The 23,166-nt window shown below is 36.5% G+C and overlaps 2 protein-coding genes across 4 annotated transcripts in view; one reads left to right on the top strand and one right to left on the bottom strand.

Annotated features, from left to right (window-relative positions):
* ASZ1 (ankyrin repeat, SAM and basic leucine zipper domain containing 1) overlaps positions 1-21,954 on the bottom strand; it is an 83,198-nt gene extending 61,244 nt beyond the window's left edge. The window contains exons 1-2 of the mRNA XM_073238549.1: positions 21,789-21,954; positions 15,667-15,747 (exon numbers count right to left, since the gene is read on the bottom strand). Coding sequence (XP_073094650.1) covers positions 15,667-15,672 — 6 coding nt within the window. The 5' untranslated portion in view covers positions 15,673-15,747; positions 21,789-21,954. The remainder of the gene's footprint in view (positions 1-15,666; positions 15,748-21,788) is intronic.
* CFTR (CF transmembrane conductance regulator) overlaps positions 21,853-23,166 on the top strand; it is a 170,763-nt gene continuing 169,449 nt past the window's right edge. For 2 of the 3 annotated variants that reach the window (XM_073238547.1, XM_073238545.1), the window contains exon 1: positions 22,229-22,357. Coding sequence is in view for 1 of the 3 variants with exons in the window: in XM_073238544.1 (XP_073094645.1) it covers positions 22,305-22,357 (53 nt within the window). In the remaining 2 variants the exon portion in view is untranslated. Of the gene's footprint in view, positions 21,970-22,194; positions 22,358-23,166 lie in introns of those variants that run through there. The other variant, XM_073238544.1, reaches the window with a different exon arrangement.

Below are 23,166 nucleotides of genomic sequence, written 5' to 3'. Positions count from 1 at the left end.
ACAAGGTCTTCCTTCTCCCTGCTGTGCCCCACCATAGGCCACACATATCCCAACTCACATCCCAACACACACACACACACACACACACACACACACACACACACACACAATCAGAAACTTTCTTAAGAAACACTGTAGGGTTGGAGGAAGAGCTTTGTTTTATTTAGGAACTGACTTAGAATCCAGTAAAAAAGGGTCTGGGTAGACCCTTTAAAACCCTTTAAAAAGAAAATTTGATAGTTGGTTTTCTCAGAAAGAAGTGCTATTGTTAATTTAACATTTTTTCAAAATCTTAAAAAGTTAAAAAATTTTATAGATCAGGCACTTATATGAAATCTCTCGAGTTCATAATCACATAACAAATGCTTTATGGATGTGACAAAAATTAACAAAGTGGTTTTTAAAGTCTGGAATGCTGAAGAGAGGACAGAAAAATAAGATAAGGTGTGTGTCTAGAAATGATCTAAATTATCATTGTTGGGACATGATCTTATAAGAGTCACCATAGACCTTCCCTAGAGATTTTGGTAAGTTAAAAATGATAGCTTGTTAAACATTAAAAAAATGTATTTATTTGCATATTGTGGTAAAATATATGTAACATAAAATTTACCATTTAAACCATTTTAATGGTATAAGTCAGTGGCATTAAGTACATTCCCAATGCTGTGGAACTATCATCATCATCCATTTCCATAACTTTTGAGCATCACCCCCCCAAAAAACTCTGTATCCTTCAAACCATAGCTCCCTATTCCCCTCTCTCCTCAGCCCTTGATAACCTCTATTATATTTTCTGTTTCTAAGAATTTTCCTGTTCTAGATACCTCCTATAAATGTCCTTTTTTGTCTTTTTGTGTCTGACTTCACTTAGCATAATGTCTTAAGGTGCATCCATGTAGTAACATGTGTCCAAACTTCATTCTTTTTTTAATAGCCGAAAAATATTCCATTGTATATATATATATATATATATATATATATATATATATATATTTTAAATAAAATATGCTATCAACCATGCACTATATTAAGTATTTTATGGGCAAAATCTCAGTTAATCCTCATAAAAATAGGTGGGTAAGTAGTAGTAGTATTTCCAATTTATGGTGAGAATCCTAAGGGTTAGAAAGCTTAACTAATATGTTCTAGTAAGAAGTAGAGATGGAATTTTAACTAGTTCTATCTAGTTAAAAAATGAAATTCAAGAGAGTAAATTTGAAGATTAATTGGCTTTATTAAGTGACTCATGAATCCAGCAGCACTCCATTTAGTAAGTAGAGAGATTCCCCAAAGGGCTACAGAAAGGGAAAGGTTTCTAAAGATAGAACAAGGAAGTCACAAACAGAAAAAAAAATTATTTTGGGTGAGGTCACCTTCATTTGTGGACAAAAGAGTCTTATTAGGTGGATTCCTTTGGGGGATGGAGAGGACACATGTGACAGATTATTTTATCAATGCTGACCAAAACATTCCTGACTGACTACATTCTGGGGGAGTTTGAAACTGCAATTAGATTAGGTATTAAGCCCTGGTTTGGTGACTTGGCCTCGCAGAAGTTACCCCATGTTAGGCCCGTGGGTTTCTTTTTAATAATCTCTAGGGTCTAACTGTGTAAGCAATATAGTATACTGATTTCTTAGTGGTATGTTCTCTCTTGAAATATTCATATAGTTTTGATTACTGAGCTTCAAGAAATATACAAAGCTATAGGAGAATGTGTAGAGAGTGACATTTTGTAATAAAGAATTGGAGGCATATGCTACCATGTTGTCATTTAACAAACAGAGAATGTACCTTCTAGATAGATGAAAGTAGAAAGGGAAAAGGAATGGCATTAAAGCCTTAAGGCCATCCTTAGGATAACTAGAATCTTATTTAGCAAATCCTAACATATTAGAAATAGAGATTTTCATTTAAAAACTCTCAAAATGAAAATTAAAGGAAAAGAGAATTACTATAACATTTTAAAAAGTGGAGGTCATAGAGACTGAAAATATAAAGAGTTGCAAATAAGAACTTATATGTATTTATGAATTCTATTAAGAGAAAAGGAAGGATATAATAGGAGTTCCACCCAGCTTCTTTAAGCTGGTAACATAGAGGGCAACATACTGTCCTACATCACATGCCATAGCTCCACTCTTTTTTTTAACTGATGTATAGTTGATATACAATCTTATATCAGTATCCAGTATATAACACAGTAGTTCAGCAGTCACCTGTATTATTAAATCCTCACCCCCCATACTACAGTTATTATTTGTTAACATAAGAAAGATACTGCAGAATCATTGGCTATATTCTGCATACTGTACTATCATCCCCATGAACAGCTTATATTATGATTGAGAATTTTTGTTCCCCTTTATACCTATCACCCTCCTCTCCTACCCAAACACCTCCCCCATGCTGTAGCCCCACTCTTAAAGCCAGCCATGTTGGCTTAAAGATTATCTATTACAATTTTCATTTCTGACAAACTGTCCACCAATCTCTACTTTAAAACCTCCAGTGACAGGAGAATGTAACATTTCATTTCATTATTTGGCTAGCCAGACATATAATTTTATGTTGATACTAGATCTTCCTTCTTTTACTTTTCAGCCTAGGGTCTAATTCCTTTCATGAGACGTTGCAGAACAAGCCTAATGTCTTCATCCCTATTTGATGAAGCCTAATGTCTTCATCCCTTTCAAATATTTGAAAACAACAGCATGTATCTCCTACTCTCTTCCTTCTCTGCTTTAGAGGATTGACAGCCAAGACTTGAGAGGCCAAGATGTTAAAAAGTAAGTCTGGATTTTGCCCTTAAAATACTTGTATATTTCCAACAGGCTACAAAATTACTTAACTATAAAGTAAAAGTTTAATAAATTGGACTTCATTAAAACTAAGTACTTCTATGATCAAATGATACCATTAGTAAGATGAAAAGTCACCCCACTAAGGGAAAGAGAGTATTTGAAGTATATTATAGCTGATATAAGTCTGGATATTATATCCAGAATATATGAAGAACTCCTAAAAATCAGTGAGAGATAACACATAATCTAATGGAAAAAGAGAGCAGATGAATTCAACAAGTGTTTCATAAATAAATACATTCAGTTGGCCAATAAACAAAAAAATTCGCCACAAATCATTAATCATCAGAAAATGCCATTTAAAGCCATGATGAGCTATTACTTACCAAAATGAGTAAAGTAAAAGAGGAACAATACCTGGTGATGCCAAGTATTGTGTTGTACATGGAGCAACGAGAACTCCCATATGCTGCTGGTAGAATCACCAATCACAAAGTGAATTGGTACTAACACTTTGAAAAACTATGGCAGTTTCTCCTAAAGTTGAACATATGCAAAACCCATGATAGATTTTCTACTCCTACTCCTAGATATTCCTAAAAGAAATGCTAAAACTCCAAATGTCACTGAGAATAGAATAGGTAAATTAATCAAGTATATACATACAATGGGATGCTGTATAGCATCAAAAATAAATGGACTACTTTTACATACAACAATATGGATGAATCCTGAAAACATAATTTGAGTGAAAGAAACCAGACACTAAAGAGTACATACTGTGGATTTCCATTTATGTGATATTCGTAAACAGGCTAGACAAATCTATGGTGAGGGAAGCTAGAATAGTAGTTTCCTTGAGGAGGAGGCAAGATTGAGAAGTGACAGGAGGGAGGCTTGTTTTCCTGATAAACTCTATTTCTTGATTTCATGGTGATTATTTTGGTGTGTACCCACTTTTTAAAAAGCTGTCAAGCTGTAAGATGAATTGTGCAGTCTATGTATATTAAATTTCAAGAAAGTTCACTTTAAAAAGAAGAAAAACAGCCATAAATAGGTCCAAAAATCCCAGTTACCTAAGATACAGGGCTGTCATATTGTACAGTTAATGAGTCTGCATTTTCATAAAAAGCACAATGGTAAAGATATTGAAACTTATGCTGCATTTAACAATTACATTTTGTATTGAGAAAGTCTGAAAATATATAGAGAGGGTCATTTCCCAATCTTCCACTCCCAGAAGAATTCTAGCTTAACCCTTTTTGAAAATAAGTGCTGGGCACTAAATAGCCAATTACAAACCCTTATTTGCATTATTCTTTGGTTTTATAGTATATGTGAAGTGCCCAGTGTACATCTGGCACATGCTAAGCACTCAATGAAGACCTTGTTGTTAACTCTTTTGGCACTTGCATCCCACTGTTGACTTATTTCGAGTTTGCTAATCACTGAAATGTCCAAGTCGCTTTCAGATATGGGACTACTATGAACATAAGGCTTGCACAATTTTCAGTCTTATGTAGTAATAATCCCTGTTTTGTTTTATCCAGGTAGAATTGGTGAAATTTCCAGTCTGTTGAGAACTGTATGGATTGGAATTCACTGGTCTTCATTCTTAGCATTGATAGGAATATTATGCAGGGAGGACTAAAGAGAAAGTGCTGCAGACCATCCTTAACCTCTGTCCTGGCTCATGGTGACCCAGGAATCAGACCCCTTTGATGTGGTCATTCAGTTCAGTTACTGTTAATGGAACTCCATCCAGTCCGTGTTTATTTTGTCAGTAAGGCTATACAGGTAGAGATGACAAATGCCTCATTCTGACATTTTTACATGTTTGTATTCTTATTTTAACATGGTCATTTCCCTAAACTATGATAAATAGTGAATTATTTCCACGTTCCAAACATTTTTTTTTTTACTCCAATCTTAACTCACATATGAGTGATGGGATTGTATGATGGCAGATTAGTCTGGTCTTATGCAAATTTTATAACACTGTACATTTCTTGTTTAAAAATGTGCTTTTCTCATATGTTGTGTGTGAAGCTTCCTTACTTTTCACTATTTTCTTTGTGCCAGCAGAGGGCAGGTGAGGAAGAGAGAAGAAAATGCATGTCCTCCTGGTTCAGATTCAAACTATAAACATATCTGTGAAATATTTACGAGGCAGGTTATTTTATTTTCTCTTTAATTATTCTATTTTGAAAACAGTATACAAATTATAAATTTTATTTTATGCAGGTAAATTTGTCTTAATTAATGAATTTCAAATGAAATTAATACCTTGAATTTTGAATTAGGTTTATAAATCATGATAATATTTAATATATGAATATTCTTTATATTTCAAGGCTATATGTCTAAAATCCTCTCTTATTTTGGTGATGCTGATGAGATGCCTTTTATATTGATTTTTTAATTCAATTATGGATATGTTTATGTGTATATTTAGCATACATATCTTAATATGTAGCCATTTGGTCATTACTTCAGCATGCAGAGTTGTTAGGCATAGTTTGCAGTTTTATTAATTAAGTAATGGTTCTTTTAAAACATAATTGAAGAAAATCCAAGTACAATGCAATAGAGATTTTTTTTTTCTTTTTTGTAGTAATGTACCTCCTGGAAATGTTTAAATACAGTGTTAGTAGGTATATTAAGATGTTTTCTCTTGCAACTTTAAATTTGTTTCATCAATAATAAAACATCCTTTACAAAACATTAGATGGAATGATAAACTATATAATTCAACAGCTCAAGAAAGCTTGCATGTAACCTTTGTTAAATCAAAAGTCAAGCAGCAGCTTGGATTTTTGCCTCTTTTACTTGAATAATGCCATTGTTCCAGAAGTACAGGAGCAGGGAGAAACTGAATAGGTTCTATCATTGGGAAGAGAAATCTCTGTACTGCTTATTCCAAGTGCTAGAAATTCCTACTTTCCTCTTCTTATTGTGAACCTCATCTGTAAGAATCTTTTTTTTTTAACTGTCATGCAAAGTTTAGAACACTGCCAGAACATAGGGGGTGCTTTATAAGCATTAGCTATTACTACAAAGTCATTTACTTAAGTTTAATCCATTTATTGAACTAAACTGAGGGGTTGTGTACAGTTGGAAAAAACTAATCCTTCAATAAAAGGAAAAACTAGAAAAATAATTTCATTCTTCCAAATGAAGTCCAAATTCTATTCGTCATTTATTTAGTGGGGAAAAAATCCTTGACCTAAGTGACTTTTAACACTAACTTTATTGAACAAATGGGAGCAATAATGTTTGTCACTTCATTGTCTTAGACTAAATGCTTCCTGGTATTGTGAACTGGTATTGAATTGCCTGACTATGTATAATAAATATGTAATAGGAAAAGATCTAATTCTTTAAAAGAGACGAAGCTGGATGAGGAAGAAATGTTTCACCATTGATGAGGAATCCCCTGGTCTTAAGGAGTATTTCAAAACGCAGAGCAAAAAAGAACTTCTTTAGATAACCTCCAGAAGGTAAGCTTACAGCATAGGAAACTGCTGGAGGGAAGAATGCAAGGAAGTGTTGTCTTCAGTACTGAGGAGCAGGGAAATTCTTCTGATTGAGTGCAGGGATGATCCCCAGGCTTAGGGCTGCTGTGAAAACTTTCGTACTTATTTTCTGTACCATCTCTTCCTGCTACACTAGGCCACTGGGTGTATTTATTCCAGTTTTATCTTCCTAAAATGCAATGCAGTATGTTACTTCTTTGCTCAAAACCACATATTAACTTACTTTTGCCAGTGATAGTAGACTGGGACCCTGCCATTTGTGACTCTGAACTGTGTAGTCCCAATCTAATTTTCCATGTCCACTTCCTTCTCTAATTTCACCCACCAACCAAACAGTGCTGTTCCTAAATATGCCTCTCTCTGCTCCTTGTCTTTCAAGATCCATCTTCAATGACATCTCCTTTTGAAGACATTTTAATTCTTTACTGGAAATGATCTTTGGTAATCGAATGTCATGGCTATTTGCATATCCAGAATGGCCCTTATTTTATCATCTATACTGAGTATTTTTGTATATGTATCTTTTCTGCTGACAGTAAGCTCATTGAGAGCAGAGACTGTGTCTTGTTGTCCCCAAGGATAAGCATGATGCTCTGCAGAGCCTATCAGATATTCAGAGAGGCCAGGGCAATTTGCATTTTTAAAGGTCTTCGGTGTATTTAAAACTGAGGCCCTCAGTATATTTGTAGCCAGAGTTATGAAATCATGTTATATTTTGAATGTTGCTTTAGACAAGTGGATGCAATTAAAATACATATATGCCCATAGCAATCCCCAAAGTAATTGTGCTCTTAAGAAAGATATTCTTAGGATTTCTAAAAAATTGAATTCATAGTATACTTCAGTTGATGTGGTCTGGTAATTGGACATGAGTTTAATGTGTAGTGGCTGTACTTTTTCAGCATTGTCAGCATATCTCTGGGACTGTGAATCACCTGAGGCCTGGGCCAACTGACCCTCTAACTTTCTGTGTGAGGGGCCCTCACACACAGTAGACATCTGACTAATATTCACTGAGGTGAGTTAAATTTAATTACATGCCAGAAGTACTTGCATATAAATATAATGCAATAGTTCTTAATTTTTAATTTGGTCAGACTATCATTCAGAAATAAGATTGAAAGTTAATATTAACTTCTAATTTAATGCCTTAATTGAACTTTTACTTGTTTTACACATGTCAGATCAAAGAACTAGACACTGGGGAAGAGAAAAAGGATCATTTTTACTGACTGACTGACTCATTGCATATTTCCCTGTACTATGAGGCACAGAAAAAGAATTGTGTTCTCTGTGACTCTCCTGATTTAGTAACAAGGATGAACACTGATGAGAATTAGCATAATTTATTTCTTGAAACTAGACTAGGGATGAAACACAATGAAACTTCCAGAAATATGTGGAATTTATTGCCATATAGGTTAAAATTGATACAAATACTTCTCTGTTATTAGACAACATAATTTTAATTTGCCCATTTAGAGGTATCTCTGCTCTGAGATGCAGAATACATGAATTGGTATCTCTGTGATTCTCCTTCTAATGTAGTGTATAGAAATCAGGCACACCTTGAAGCATGGACTTACTATTAGAATTACCATTGCTTATTTTTTGAAATACATGTATGTATTCTTTTCTGATGTAATCTCATTCTCTTAGACTAATTAGCAGAATGATGTGTTTCAAGCCCTACTTTGCTAAGTTAATATGAATGCAACCTCTTCTGTGTTATTATTATATGATGAACAGGAGAAAAAGCAGTGAAAGGGACCAGTTATGTGTGATAATTCAGTAAATAAGAAAGAAAATTTGGTTATTTAAACATTAAGTGTCAACCTCTTATCCTACTCCCATACACCTGTGGTATTTGACATATTCCCATAAATATCAGTGGTTCAGGAATCAGGGGTGGAGATGGATCAGCAACCAAGGAGTGGTGAAGTTAGAATTAATTTATATTAAATGTGGGTGATCTGAAATTGCCCTCCATAAGAATCATTCCTAAGGGATACATCATTAAATATATGTAAACTTGAAAATTATTTGCCAAGTTGATTCTTTTAAATATATTACTTTACACATATTTAAATGTTATTATACCTGAAAAACATTAAAAAATTTGTAATAGCACTAGAGGTTTTTCAATGACTGTAAGTAAATTGCAATACAAATAATCCATACCCAAATGTCTTTCATCTTCTCATTTTTGACTTATAGATTTTTTTATTTAAGTTAGAAGTATTTTGTTAACCTACAATGTTTTTAAGTATAGCACATGAAGACATTTAAAATAAATCCCAGTATACCTTAAACTTAGGAAAACTAAGCATTAATATGCAAATATTATCAGCACAGGATTTTATGAAAGAAAAATAAAGATAGTTTTATAAAATCTAAGGACAAATGTTAAGAAGATAGTTTGCATATACAAAAATTTACCTAGAGGATAGTTCTCATAATGACCTAATGACAAGAACTTTCCAGGAGGCATATATGGCCAATAGGCATCTGAAAATACATGATTGTGTACAAAACTCTGTTTCATTATGTAGTTGTAAAACATGTAGTGCCAACTATTTCAAAGTGTCCAAGAAGAATTTAAAATTCATCTTATTTTTAGAAAATGTTAAGTTTAAGTATTTCCATGCAATATTACAAAACAAAACCCAGTATGTGCCCTTATTTATAGATAACCACATGGAATTCCATGTTCAATTGCAACAAAACTTCCATTATTTCCATTACTCTCCAAGGTCTTAATTTAGCCTTTACCCTTTCTGTCAACCACAGTCACTGGAATATTTGATTTGAGTTCTGGCCTGAATTTTTAGATGGGGGTGCCCATCATCTGGGCTTCTTTGAGTGTAGGAACAGAAGAAGAAGGTTTTTCTCCTTAATTCTCTCTTCCCTTATACTTTTGCTCTGTAGCATGTACCTCTTAGGACTGAAGGGAACAAGAACATGAATCTCCTTTGCTAAATGCCAATAATCTATGTGATGTTAATGAGCGAGTTGAATTTTCCAGCTCAAATTATTTAACTGTAAAAACTTAAAAAGAAATTTTTTTTCCTAGTTGAGGTCTCTTGTTAAAAATATAAAGGGAATTAATTCTACAATTTATTATTTTCAGTGATTTTACCTCACCAACTGACATTTTATCCACAACAATAAAGTTCAAGAGAGTGGTTTGGGGATCAGTTAGATCTAATCCAGTTTACCTGTACTAGATATAAAGATATAGATAATTATGTTAAAGATTCTTTTGACCCCTAAAAAGGATTCTTTTTCCTCAAGAGTAAAATGGTGTAATAATAATGATCTCATAAGGATACTGAGAATCAAGTAGGGGGGAAACACTTTTAGCACATGAAAGACTCAATACAAATTATTCTTGCATTTTGTTTGTTCTGGATAGACAGTGGGTTTGATTCAGATTGGAAAAAAAGCCAGAAGAAATCAAGTGAGGAACGACGATGCATGTTTTATGCCTAAATGTCTTCAAATATTAGTTGTTCCACAAAGAAAAATACTTCTTTTCAAAACATCTTTACTACACATTTTCCAATAGAGACGTAAAAGCTATGGCTGGACAACTTCAACTACTTCCAAAATACTTTTTTTGAGTGAAATAGAACAGCTTTTTGTTAGGTCATAGCAATCTTTGTAAACATTTAAATCTGAAAGTCAGTAATGTTAAACATGGAGGAATGAGAGAACAGTGTGAGTGGAGAGATAGAGAATCACACAGAACAATATAATTAAGTAAAATATTTTCCTAGAGAAAATAAAGAATAGAACCTTAAAGTTGAATCTGTTTTAATCCAATATTTTTCTTGAATCTTAATGTTTTTTACACAATACAGTGGGGAGTAGAATTATGTCATTATTCTGTGGCCAAAGTCACATTTATTTTAAAGCCATACTGTTCTTATAGTGAGTAGCTAACATTACCTTAAATTTTTGGCATGATGAATTCCATCTTAATGAGAACTACAGATTATTCAACAATTGCAAACCAGTTTGGTGGTCCTCAGTTGACAAGAGAACATGATTTTATATTCTTGTGAGCTTTCTTGGGATCAAGAAATTTAGTAGGTTTGTTATGTTTTATTTTAAAGAAATATTATTGACTATTTTTCTTATAATTTATTTCCCACTGGAGGCAGAAAGTTTTTTTCAAGGTCCTAGAATAACCCAATTTGAAGCCAGTTTTCTAGACCTGCACAGTTTCCTGCTGTAAGCCCTCAAACCTGTGGTCACCCTTGCAAGAGAAATAATTAATTGAGAAAAATAAATTCAAAGTATTAATTTTGAAATGCTAAACAAGAGATAAAAGGATCTGACTGGGTTTGAGATGTTATTATTACATAATAAAGATTGATAGAGGTTCAAATTGTTAGAAATTTGCTGTTGCTTGGGAAATGTGCCAAGATCAGTAAAAAGCCTCCCTTGTATTCTATAAAAATTTTATTTTGAAATAGCTTTAAATTTACAGGAAAATTGTGAAGATATTACAGAGAGGTCCTGTATATACCCACACTCAAGTTTCCCATATTATTAATATCCTACATTAGTATGGTACATTTGGCACAATTAAAGAACCAATATCGATGCGATAATATTAACTGAAGTTCATACTTTATCCAGATCTCCCCAGTTTTTAGCTAATGATCTTTTTCTGTTCCCAGATCTCATTCAAGATAACCCCTTATTTTTAGTTATCATGTCTCCTTAGGCCGCTCGTTGCTGTGATAGCTTCTCAGACTTTCCTTACTTTTGATGACCTTAACAGTTTTGGATTTGTCTAAAGTTTTTTTTTCATGATTAGACTAGGGTTATGGATTTTTGGGAGGAGGATCACAGAGGTCAAGTGCTGTTTTTGTCACCTGTAATCAAGGCTTTATACTATTACCATGACCTCTCACTGTTGATGTTGACCCTGATCACCTGGTGTTTGTCAGGTTCTTTTTCTGTAAAGTTACTCTTTTCTCCCCTCAAAACTGTGCTCTTTGAAAGGAAATCATCATGCACAACCCACAACCCAGTGGAGGATTTGAGCTCCACTTCTTTGAGAGTGAAGTATTACACAAACTATTTGGAATTCTTCTGTACAGGAAATTTGTCTGTTTTCCCTTATTATTTTATTCAATTATTTATTTATGTCAGTTTGAATTCATGGGTATTTTTTTCATACTTGGGTTATAATTTGGTTAGGTTATATTCATTTTATTGCTTAAATTGTTCCAGTTATGACCACTGGGATCTCTTTCATCTGACTCTGGTGTCCCTTTGATCCCACCATTGTGTGTGTGTGTATTTTGTTTTTAAGCACTTCCTCATTTTCTGGCACTAAGAGATGCTCTAGGTTCATCATGTATACATCCTATCCCAGTCCTGAAAGGAACCCTGGTTCTTTTCACTGGAGAATGTTATTAGAAACCAAGATCTGGGGGCTAGAGTGTGTTGGTTGCTATTGAGATGTAGTTGCTTCTAGGCCATCTCAGCTGACAGAGCAAGAAAATACATGGATCTTTACTAACTTGTGTATACAAACATCTACAAATGTTTCTGTGTCTAACCATTTGAATCTTTATTAAACTAAACATGAGTTAATACTAGTGTCTCTGATTCTAATCCATTATCACATGAATCATTCTAACATTTTCCCCTTGCTTCTCCACTGCAAAAGTGAGAAACCTAACTTCTATCATAGTAGTGAAATCACAGTATCACAGTATCATAGTAAATTTCCATAGGTTTGGACAAATGCACAGTGTCATGTATCCACCATGGCTGTATTATACTGAATAACTTCACTGCCGTAAAAGTATTCCTTGTGCTTTACCTATTTAACTCTTCATTTCATCACCCCAGACTCCTGGCAACTACTGATCTGTTTTCCATCTCTATATATAGTTGTCCTTTTTACAAAATGCATAGAATTGAAATCATACAGTATGTAGACTTTTTACAATGGCTTATTTCACTAGCCAGAGGCATTTAGGATTCATCCATGTCTTATTGTGCCTTGGTAGTTCATTTCTTTCTATTATTGTGTAGTATCCATTGTACAGATGTACCACAGTTTGCTTATCTATTTGACAGCTGAAGCATATCTTGTTTAATTCCAGATTCTGGCAATTATGAATAAAACTACTGTAAATATTCACATGCAGATCTTTGTGTGGACAAAAGTTTTCTAATCAGTTGGGTAAATACCTAGAAGAGTGATTGCTAGATTGTATAGTAAGATTATATTTAGCTTGGTAAGAAGCGCCAAACTGTATTCCCAAGTGTCTGTACCATTTTGCATTCCTCCCAGCAATCCACACCAGTGATTGGTATTGTCAGTTTTTTGGATTTTAGCCATTATTTACAAATGAGGGAACCTCAGCTCATAGTGAAGGAGTTCTAAACCCCTATGCCATGCTGTCTGATAGGCAGCGGATTTTAAAATGAGATGATCTAAAGTTTGTTTTCTTACATAGCTAAGTGGAAATGTACTTTAAATTTAACTATGAGTGAACATAGAAACAGATTCCAGAAAATTGTCCTTTTTCTTGAATTATCCAGATTATTTTTATCACAAGTCTCAAATCTGTTAGCATTTGTGTGAGAACACATTCAGGTGACTGAATGGAGGTCTACATTTTCCCCCAGATCTTTAAGTTTATCTTGCATCAATTTTTTAAAAATCTTCACTTTCTTGAAAATAGGCTGTTCCCCTTACCTTGTTTTGGGCCAGACAAATAATTTCCAAGAGTCATCTGCTTCCTTACCTGATAGGTATTAACAAAAAGAATTCCTAAAGACAATTAGAATCATGACCAAACTGGGTCTTGAAAAACAGAGCCGCGCAGTCAGAGCTGGGGGTTGGCCATGAGCCTGGCGACGAGCCTGCCGCATGGGACTGGTTGTTCCACCCGGCCTGGCTTTCCTCCAGGGGGCTGTCAGTTGCTGAGTTCCCACAGTGCCAAGCACTAGCAGGTGCAGAAAGGTTCATGGTTTCTGTTCTCCAGTAGTGTTGAGGGCACCCAGGTCATCTGACAGGAAGCAGAATGAGCACCCCTGTCGGTCTGAGGGGCCTGAGGAGCAGAGCTCCTTCTCTGCACTGACAGGAGTGTGAGAACCTGCTGCTGCTCCTCACATGCCTTACTCTGGCCTCTGAGATGAGCAGGGAGTTTGCAGGGTCCTCTGGAGAAACAGGGGTCTGAGACACTTCCATTCGGCAGGCTTCGGTGTTTTTTTCTTTTAAGGGAAAACACTGTCAAAACAGAGTTCTAAAAGCTGTGTTTTATTTTACATTGAAAAAATTAATACTCTTATGCAATAAATGAAATGCAGAGTAATAGAGGCACTTGTATATGATACAAAAAACTCACGGAATTTATAAAAATATTAACTTCTAATGAACTAGTGGTGGAGAAAATTGATTATGGGTCATATGTTTAAAGTTAACCAGTATTTTCTACTCCCAACAGGGCACCTTTATGACTGTGTATAATGATCTCCTGAGAAGATTTTGTTTTCAGTTCTAAACCCAGGAATGGGGGAAGACTGCAGGCATGGGGTGGGGGCAAAAGAAAGGTTGCTGAAGGAGACTTAGAAGGTTACTGTAGAATTGGTAGGGCCAGTAAGAATCTAGAATAAATGAAAGAGACAGTGATGCTGGTAATTTCTTTTGGGCTCAGGCAACTAATGGCTTTGCTTTGTCATTTTTAGTAGTAGTTCACATCTAAGGAGCCCCTTGAAAGTTGTGACTCAATTCTGTCTTATTCATTTTTTTTCTCTTTCCTGGCACAGAGCTGGAAGACTTCAGGCTTTCCAAAAACATTTGTGAAATAGAGTTAGAAAGTCACTTTACTTCACAGGATGTTTCTCTGTTTTGTTTGTTTTGAAAAAACTATTTAAAAAGCTTAGAACTTTATGGCATAAGATGATTATATGACATGTATCCTCCCACGCCTTTTATTCAATGCTTATGCAATGCAACCTGCATGTCTCCTTTTACATACTTGGGATACAAATACTGTCACATCTCTTTTAAGTTTTAAATGTTGAAGTTAGCAAAAAGTCCAGAAACTCTTAAGTTCTTCCTCCTCCCACTCACTTTCCAAGCACCCTGGAGTTTTCATCATCCAGAGAGGTCATTCCTAGTCCTAAACACCAGAGATCTGGAGAATATGGACGATCTGACCAGTCCACTGTCACAGGCCCCCACCCTGCTTTCTGCTGCAGAAGCCTCTGTCTCCACAATATTGTGTCACTGACAAAAGTAGGTCGTCATGCAGAGTCATGCATCCTGGTGGTCCACTGCTACAATTATCACTGTGTTGGAACAGATCTTTGCACAAACCACAGCAGTTCCTGAGAAAGATGAAGCTCATTCCCCCATCTTAGTTTCACCCAGTAGTACATTACACTTGGACTTCTGAAGTTTCTCCGGGAGTTTCCAAAGCCCGTCTGGCATTCTATGATGTAAAGGCAACTGTGCAGTTTCGGCTGTGAAGCGGCCCATCTCCCCGCCAGCAGTACGCACTGGCACTGAACTTTCCCTCTCTTGGGGACCTTTGAGCATTTCATTTGGGTCATCCTAATTCACCAGTTAGATTCTACCTATGTTGAACTTCAAAAGAAAAAGAAGAAAAGGTTTTGTTTTCTCCTTTGCTCCCCTGATACCTACCTGCTTCACATTCCTATAATGAAGAGTCCACTCAATGGTTTCTGAAGAAATGAAGAAAAAGAAGAAAAGAAAAATCTCCTTTGTTAAGTCCCTGTTTTCAGTTAAACAGAGAAGCAAGTGGACAAATTGTAAAAGGCAGTTCCTCTTAGTTCAACACACCGAACAGTTCTGTGCGGTCCACTTACATGTCGAGCACTGTGGCTGAGTGCTCAGCTCTGGAGCCAGATCGTTAGGTTTGTTCAGATTCTGGCTCTGTTTCTTAAATGTGGGCACTTAACCTTCTGTACCTCAGTTTCTTTATATGTAAAAGGGAATGACAATGATAATAAAATACACCAACTTTATAGGAGTTTTCCCTGGTGTGTAATATAATTTATACAGCAAACAAGCATATGCAATATATATATTTTTCTTGCAAAAACAGAACATACTAATGCTAATTTGTTATTATAAAAATTATAATTTCTAAGTAAAACTTGGTAACAGTCAAATTTGTTCAGATGAAAAATGTGATAAATATTTGTTGATTTGATTTTCTTTAATTAGCATATGCTTTGTTTCAGACAGGTTTAGATGGTTTTCATACATATCTTTAAACACAATTTTTGCACATGTAAATAAGAGTTCCAGAGTGTCTTACCATCATTTCTTCAGTGCTGTCTCTCAGCAGCCTTTGAATGAGGAGGTTCCAGTCACTCTGAGAGACACAGGGATGCAGGCTCTGGAGGTCAATGAACCATAGTCACTGAACCAGGAAGATTGTCCTTTTGACCATATGGATTAATCACCATAGTTTCACCAATCACATTGAACTTGAAGACTAGTAAATAACCAGCATAGTGTCCTAAAACAACAAGATCTCATAGACTGTGTCTATACAGGGTAAGTTAAAGCAAATCAGAAATGAGACTCTGAACCTGGGAATTCTCAAAGTCTAGTTTCCTAGCTAAACTTCTTTGAGTGTCCTTGACTTTAATTATGGATTGATAGACGAAATTACCATAAAAAATGTTTCTGAGAAAGTATTCTGAGAATACTGTTCATGATGTTGGTCAGCTATAATTCTATCAGTCTTTGAATGGTACACTCTTCCCAGACTGCAGTGGAAGGGGAATGGGTTTTGCTTCCAGGTGAACTTCCATACTGACTTCTATCAGATACCAGGCTGTGACACTAATGCAAGCTATTATGACAACCAAGACACTCAGAATTACTTTTAGTTTAGGTGTAAAAGCAGTTTCCCATCCAGTCTTTCTTACTCTTTATTTCAAATGTCCTTCTGATTTACATGTTTTTATTACAAATGATCTATTGGGGGAAAATAGTTATAAATAAGTAAATAACCTCTTGTTCTACTTATAACTCCACTGCCTTTCTAAATGTAGGTCTTCTGTGTAGCATATAAATTAGCATAGCATTTATTTGAAGGAAAAAGAAACACTTCTTAGAGTTCAAATATGTAACACAATTTTAATTCTATACTAGCATCTGGCTTTCAGCAGGATATCACCAGTAAATTTAACCTAGTGGTATGAATTCTCTTGTTCCTAAAAAAAAACTTCAGAAGGAAAATTAAAAAAGAACCAGTATAAATAATGAAACATCTCATGAACAGCAATTCTAGAAAATCCCAGATTAATTAATTTTTATATTCATGACAAAGTTGGAATCTGAATATTGTTCCTGATTGTCCATTTCATTAGATTTAATAAGCTCCTATTTTGTGCAGATTGAGGATCTTTAAGGTTTCCTTTATGAAAAAGTACCTTTAAGTTACAGAAAACCCATCAGTCTGTACACAGTTGTTAAGAATATAGCAACTGAAAATTAGGGGAACTGAAAATTAGAGGAACTGAAAAACAGCTTTCAAATATCATCTTGATGCAAAAGGAATAAGAACATTTCCACCATATAAAAATCTAGTTCTTCCTGTAAATCAAAATTATTTTACACTTTGAAGGATACCCGACTGTCCTTCTATTCCCCTAGTCCAAATACAAACAAATAACTTCAGAGGGAATGAGAGAATCCAATGTTCTGAGACTTCTGACAGCCTTTAGGGAGTTCAGCTTCCTATAACATTCTATTTTGCAATGCTTCACTGATTTCTGATTTATCTCCAGTGATATGTAGTGATAATTTCTAAAATTTATTGAGTGCTTATTAGGTTCTAAGCCCTTATGTCTGTTATATGCATCCATTTAATTAATTTCATCCAGTGATTCTCATCTGGAGGTAAATTGCCTCCTTGTCTCCAAGAGCACGTGTTTGGCATTCTCTGAAGAGGTTTGGTTGTCATACTCGGTGTGTGTTTGGAGGGGGTAATTCTACTGGCATTCAGTGGGTAGAAGCTAGAGATGCAGCAAAACGTCCTACAATGTACAGGACAGCCCCCCACCTCAGAGAATTGACCAGTTCAATATGTCAATAGTGCTGAGGAAGAAAGAAAAGAACCTGACTTAATCCATTCAACAACCTTATGAGGTTAATTCTTATTTTTTATTGAAATATACTTGACACCTAACATTGTTCAAACTTAAGGTATACAACGTGTTAATTTGAAAGATTTATGCATTGTAATATAGTTGCCATTGTAGTGATAATTAGTACCTCTATCATCTTACATAATTATCCTTTTATAACTAGTTGGAGTAATTAAGCTCTAGTTGCTTGGCAAGTTTGATGATTATAATATAATATTGTTGTCTATATTTGCTGTACTATGCATGAAGTGGGCATCATTAACCTTGTTTTTCAGAAAACAACCCTGAGACACACAAAGGTGACCATGCAGCTTAGTAAGTAGTGGTGCCAGGATTGAAAACCTAGCTCTTCTGTTGGCCGCAAAGTCCAAACTCCTTCCGCTATGCTCTCCCGTCATCTTCTTAGAGTTTCGATGACCTTTGGTAGATTCTGAGGCTTGAAGAGTAGAGATCCTGCCTTATTCTGTATACCTGCCTTAGCACTGAGCTCTTGCTGCCTAAAAGATGAATGGTAATGATTCAACTCTTGAGCATCTTCAGATTTCCCCTTTAGAATGACATTTCAACTATTAGGTCAGTAATCCCAAGAGAAAATTGTTGTATGATTGCATACACTGTATTGCTAAATAAGAGATGAGGAAAAGGAAAACAGAAGACACAATTCCTGTCTCCAAGGAGGTTGTGGGGAAGAAGGGTTGTGTGTGTATATAAATAGAAAAGTATGTGTTCATGTGTATTTATAAATAAAATTGTTAGACCAAACATAATGTTGGAAGCAGTAAAAGTAAATAATAATCTGGTCTAGTCACATATCAGGACACCTCTCTCTGGGTCTGAAACATCTGTATGAGACTGTAAGAAGCATTTGCATCTTTGGTCATCACTCTGGCACACTGGAGGAGTCTAGGCTGCTTTTCCCCTTTTAGCTTAGGTAAATTTAGAGCTAGCTTCTGTGCATGGAGCAAAGAAGGCCTTGCCCTTCTCTTCCCTGGGGGACAACTTTTTCTTCCTTCCTTCTGCTTTTCCAGATTTTAGTGCACTCATGGTCACTGCCTACTTATCACTACTAGAGCAGGAAAAAAATTCTGAGGAACACACTCAAATTGAACATGATGGGTATTTACAGTATAGAGAAATTTTGCTCTGGTGATATATAATATGAAACTTCAGCCATCACCTGGCAGAGTGAGTAATCTATCTCATAAGCTTTTCATACATTGTGATCATTTGTAGGAAGCCCATGGCACACTGCTGAACACATAGTAGGTACTAAGTAGATGTTGGCTTTTTTTCTTCTCTTCTTTTTGCTTCTTTTTAATATACCTTTAAAATGATGCCACAGAGTTTGTACACCCATGTTCATAGCAGCATTATTCACAATAGCCAAGACCCAAGTGTCCATCAGTGGATGAATGGATAAGCAAAATGTGTTATAAACATACAATAGAATATTATTCCGTCTTAAAAAAGGAAATATATTCTGCAATATGCTACAACATGGATGAATCTTGAAGACATTATGCTAAGTGAAATGAGCCAGTCACAAGAAGACAAATACTGTATAATCTCACTTATACAAGGTACGTAGAGTAGTCATAAAGATAGGAAAGTGTGATGGTAGTTGCCAAGGGCTGGGGGGAGGGAAAAACAGGGAGTTATTATGTAATGGGTATGGAGTTTCAGGTTTACAGATGAAAAACATTATGAGGATGGATGGTGGTGATAGTTGCATGACAGTGTGAATGTATTATCACTGAACTATACACCTAAATGGTTTAAGATGGTAAATTTTGTTATATTTTTCCACAATAAAAGTGCCATACAAATGGCCACCTAATCTATTTAATGTCAGTTTTGTTAAAAACATTAGGTAGGATATTCTGTAGGGTAAGTATGTGAAGTAATTAAATGCTTGGGCTCAGGCAACAGACTAGGTTAAAATTTCAGTTTTCTCTGTTGTTATTTACTGTGCAACTTGCCTGGGAAAATTGCCAAACTTTTTGTGCCTTAGTTTCTTCACTTGTAATATATGGATAATGAAGAAGGTACCTGTTATGAAAGTGTTATAAAGATTTAAAAATGTATGTGTGCATTTGGTGTGGCACCTGGCATATATGGTAAGGACTAAGTAAATACAAGCTATTATAATAGCATTTTATGAACTGATACTTGAGCAGCTTGGAGAGAAGAGCTTCACTGTTTTTTACTACCACCTTCTACTCTCATTCTGGTCTGTGATCTCTTTCCTGTTTCTGACATCTCAAAGGCACATTTAGGATTCCAGGCATGACCGTCAGCCATATTTGAACACTTGCTGGTGCATTCCCACATTAGGTGTGTAATCCTAGATGCAAATCTTGAGTATCATGTCTCAATGTTTATATCTGCTAACAGTGTTAATGTTCTGAATAATGGTGAAGTCTTAAGCCAAGAACAACTTTGGGATGTAATCTTCTATGATAAAAATCTATGGTCTTCCTATGCACCTGTGTGTACATGTGCTTAAAATGGAATATTTTAAGGAAATGTCACTTATTAAAACATATAACTCCAGTAGGAACATGGTTTTTAGATTTCTGCTTTCTTGTGTCAGTTTTGAATAGGGTTAGCAGTTAGGATTTCATGAAACGAATATGAGGAGAAAGACTGGTGTGTGACAGTTCATAAATACATGAGGGATTATTTGATTACAAACAATACTACAAATGGTTAAGAGACATGGTTTGGAATTAGAACTGAGTTAGAATCTTACTCTGTCATTTACTTAATTTCTATTGTGTGTTTCCTCAACTGAAAATTGGGGTGAAAACACCTATTTACCTGGTTGTTGTGTAGTCTACATTAGATGATACCTGGCAAAAGGAAAAACTCAAGAAATAATCAGTATTTAATCTATTCTTTCCAGAGGAATGAGACTGGTTGACAAATATTTGGGGTCTCTTGGAGCCCTACCACTTGGTTAGGTTCTATGATCTTGCTTGGAATGTAATTCTTAATCCCTTTATTGTTATTTGCTCTTTGGTAACAAAGAAGAACTGATTTCTAATTCATTTCAAAATGTGTGTATTGTATTTGATGGGTCACACTAGCAGTTATAAAGCAAACAACAGAGTGGGGGTGAGAAAATAGATGGAGTGAGTTCAATCAGATACCTGGGAAAAGTCAATAATGAAGACAGAGCCTCAATTTGTAAGTCATTTTGGAAAGAGGAAAACACCGGTGCAAGATTTGATGCAAGGCTCATGAGTTAGAAATGCTGAAGTTCTTTCCTGGTAGCTATGCATTTGAGTGATCTCGTTCCTGTCTTTTTCTCTGCTCTTAAAATTTAGGATATGAAATTTAAATGTTTACAAAACCCATTTTAAGTAGAAAAAAAGCATGGCCTTGAAATGCAAAGTGGAGCTATAAAAATCTGCTGAACGCACTCATTAATTTAAATACACGTTCTGCCTTTCTATTATGAAACACACATTTTATTTGTATTTTATTTGGGTGACCACAACTCAACAATAAGGTGATTCACAAGTAAACACCCTTGCCTTAGAAATAGAGGCACCAAAGTGATCAGACTAACATTCTTACTTTCATTTGAATTTTTCAGTTTACATTCAGTGTGCCTGCCCTTGCTTTTACACAATAGGATTCAGGAATTAAAAGGCTTGGCTCTTTAAAAACCGTCAGCCAGGCACACAATCCTCACGCCAAAAACTTGGGGAAGCTAAGGCGCCCACACCTGGGACAGCTTAGACGCCCTCAGGGAAGAAGGCATTTCTGAAGATGGCGTTTCTGAGTCAGGTCGGTGCAGTCGCTGCACAGACTATTTGTATTTCTCTGAGTGCATTAGTCAGGATGTTTTGCTGACCGAGACTAGTAAGTCTATAGGCGGGCGGGTGAGTTTACACACTGTGCGCTTGCCACGGTAGTTGCTAACACACGCAAAGCCTTCCTTAAAAAAGGAAGCAGGACTGGAAGCCTCAGGACAGACAATGAGCAAATTCTGGGCGGGCAATGGACAAAGCGATAACTTCTCTTTACCGCCTTATGGGATATTCTCCACCCCCCCTCAAATACGTCCCCGGTGGGGTCTCCGCCGCAGTCGGAGCGCACCTAAGCCTTGCGCTAACCACGCTGGGTCCTTCTCCCCGACACCCTAGGGGAGCGCTAGAGGGAAGCCAGAGGACGGCGCCGCGGAACTTTCTGGCTCTCCATGGCTGCGTTTTACAGAAGAGACATATTTTCGTTCCCCTTTCAAAATGAGCCTTGCAAACGTAATACGAACCCTGCTGGGATCTCGGAAGAAGGCTAGGGCAAGTTGGCGGCGGCGCGCCCCGCGTCCCGGAGGCTCCCCGGGGGCCTGGGTCCGCTCCTGCCGGCGGCTCCTTCGGTCCTCGCGCGTCGCAGACCGGAGCGGGACAGCAGCCGCGACTGTCTCCGACACGCGGGCTGGGCCGGGCTGGACGGTAGGGCCGCGGACCGGGCAGGAGCGCGCGCGAGGGAGGGAGGCGAGAAGGAGCTCTCGGGGTGCAGAGTGGGTGGGGAGAGCCGCTAGAGCAAATTTGGGGCCGGACCAGGCAGCGCCCAGCTTTTAACCTGGGCTGTGGAGGCGGGGGAAGGAGCTAAATGAAAGAGGAGGTGTGTGTGGGGTAGAGGTGGGTGGGGGGAGTTGGAAGTAAATGACATCACAGCAGGTCAGAGAAAAAGGGGCGAGCGGCAGGCACCGAGAAGACGAGGGAGTGTGGCTGTAGGACTTGCAGCCCGGCCTTCCCCGGCAGGGACCCCGACGCCCACAGGGACCATGCAGAGGTCGCCTCTGGAAAAGGCCAGCGTCATCTCCAAACTTTTTTTCAGGTGAGAGGGTGTCCCGCTGAGCTCTGGAAGGACACGTGCCCACGAAAAGAGCAGGGCGTGTGTATGGGCTGGATTTTGGGGGAAGAGGAATGGGTTTTTAAAAGATGCGCTATCATTCATTTTATGGAAGAGAACGTAGGTTTGTGGAATAAAATAGAAAACATTAAGAAAAGAATAAACTGAAGCTAATTGGTAAGAGAACCTTAGCTTAACAGTGAACTCTTCGTGTGCAACTGAAAGTCATACTGTTGCCCAAATGTGCTGCTGTGCAATTATTAAATTTTTCTAAGAAATTTATTATAATTATAGTTGTTAATAGTAAATACTTAATTTTGGTCCCTTGTTACCCTCCCACCCCCGCCGCGCTTTGTGCCCTGGAAACTTAAATGTCTTCTTAGTATACATACTGCAAGTGCCATGCCTGCATGTAGCAGGTGCTCAGAAAACATTTGCTGAATGAATTTTGAACCATAGGGGAAGAGGGTAATATGTGCTTAAATTAAGTTTTTGTTGTTATGATACTGAGTAAATCTAACAAGTATTTATTCCATTATTCTTCCTTTCAAGAATGAAATAAAATCCTTTGAAATGTCTAAAAAAAAAGCCAATCTACAAGGTATACATTTTAAAAAGGGGGGTGGGGTGGGTCCAGAATTATGGAAATGTGAAGCCATGGTACTAGATACTGAAGTTATATCCAACTGACAACAAACTATACCCTTATCTTACTTTGCAATGTAATGAGCCGTAAAAGCTTGCAAACTTCATATAATGATATTTTAAAAAATAAGTGTCTATATGTTAAGAGT

Source organism: Manis javanica, chromosome 6, assembly GCF_040802235.1.
Source record: "Manis javanica isolate MJ-LG chromosome 6, MJ_LKY, whole genome shotgun sequence".
In the NCBI taxonomy this organism is placed as follows: domain Eukaryota; kingdom Metazoa; phylum Chordata; class Mammalia; order Pholidota; family Manidae; genus Manis; species Manis javanica.
Note: the sequence above shows the minus strand (reverse complement) of the source record. Positions and strands in the feature narration are given on the sequence as shown.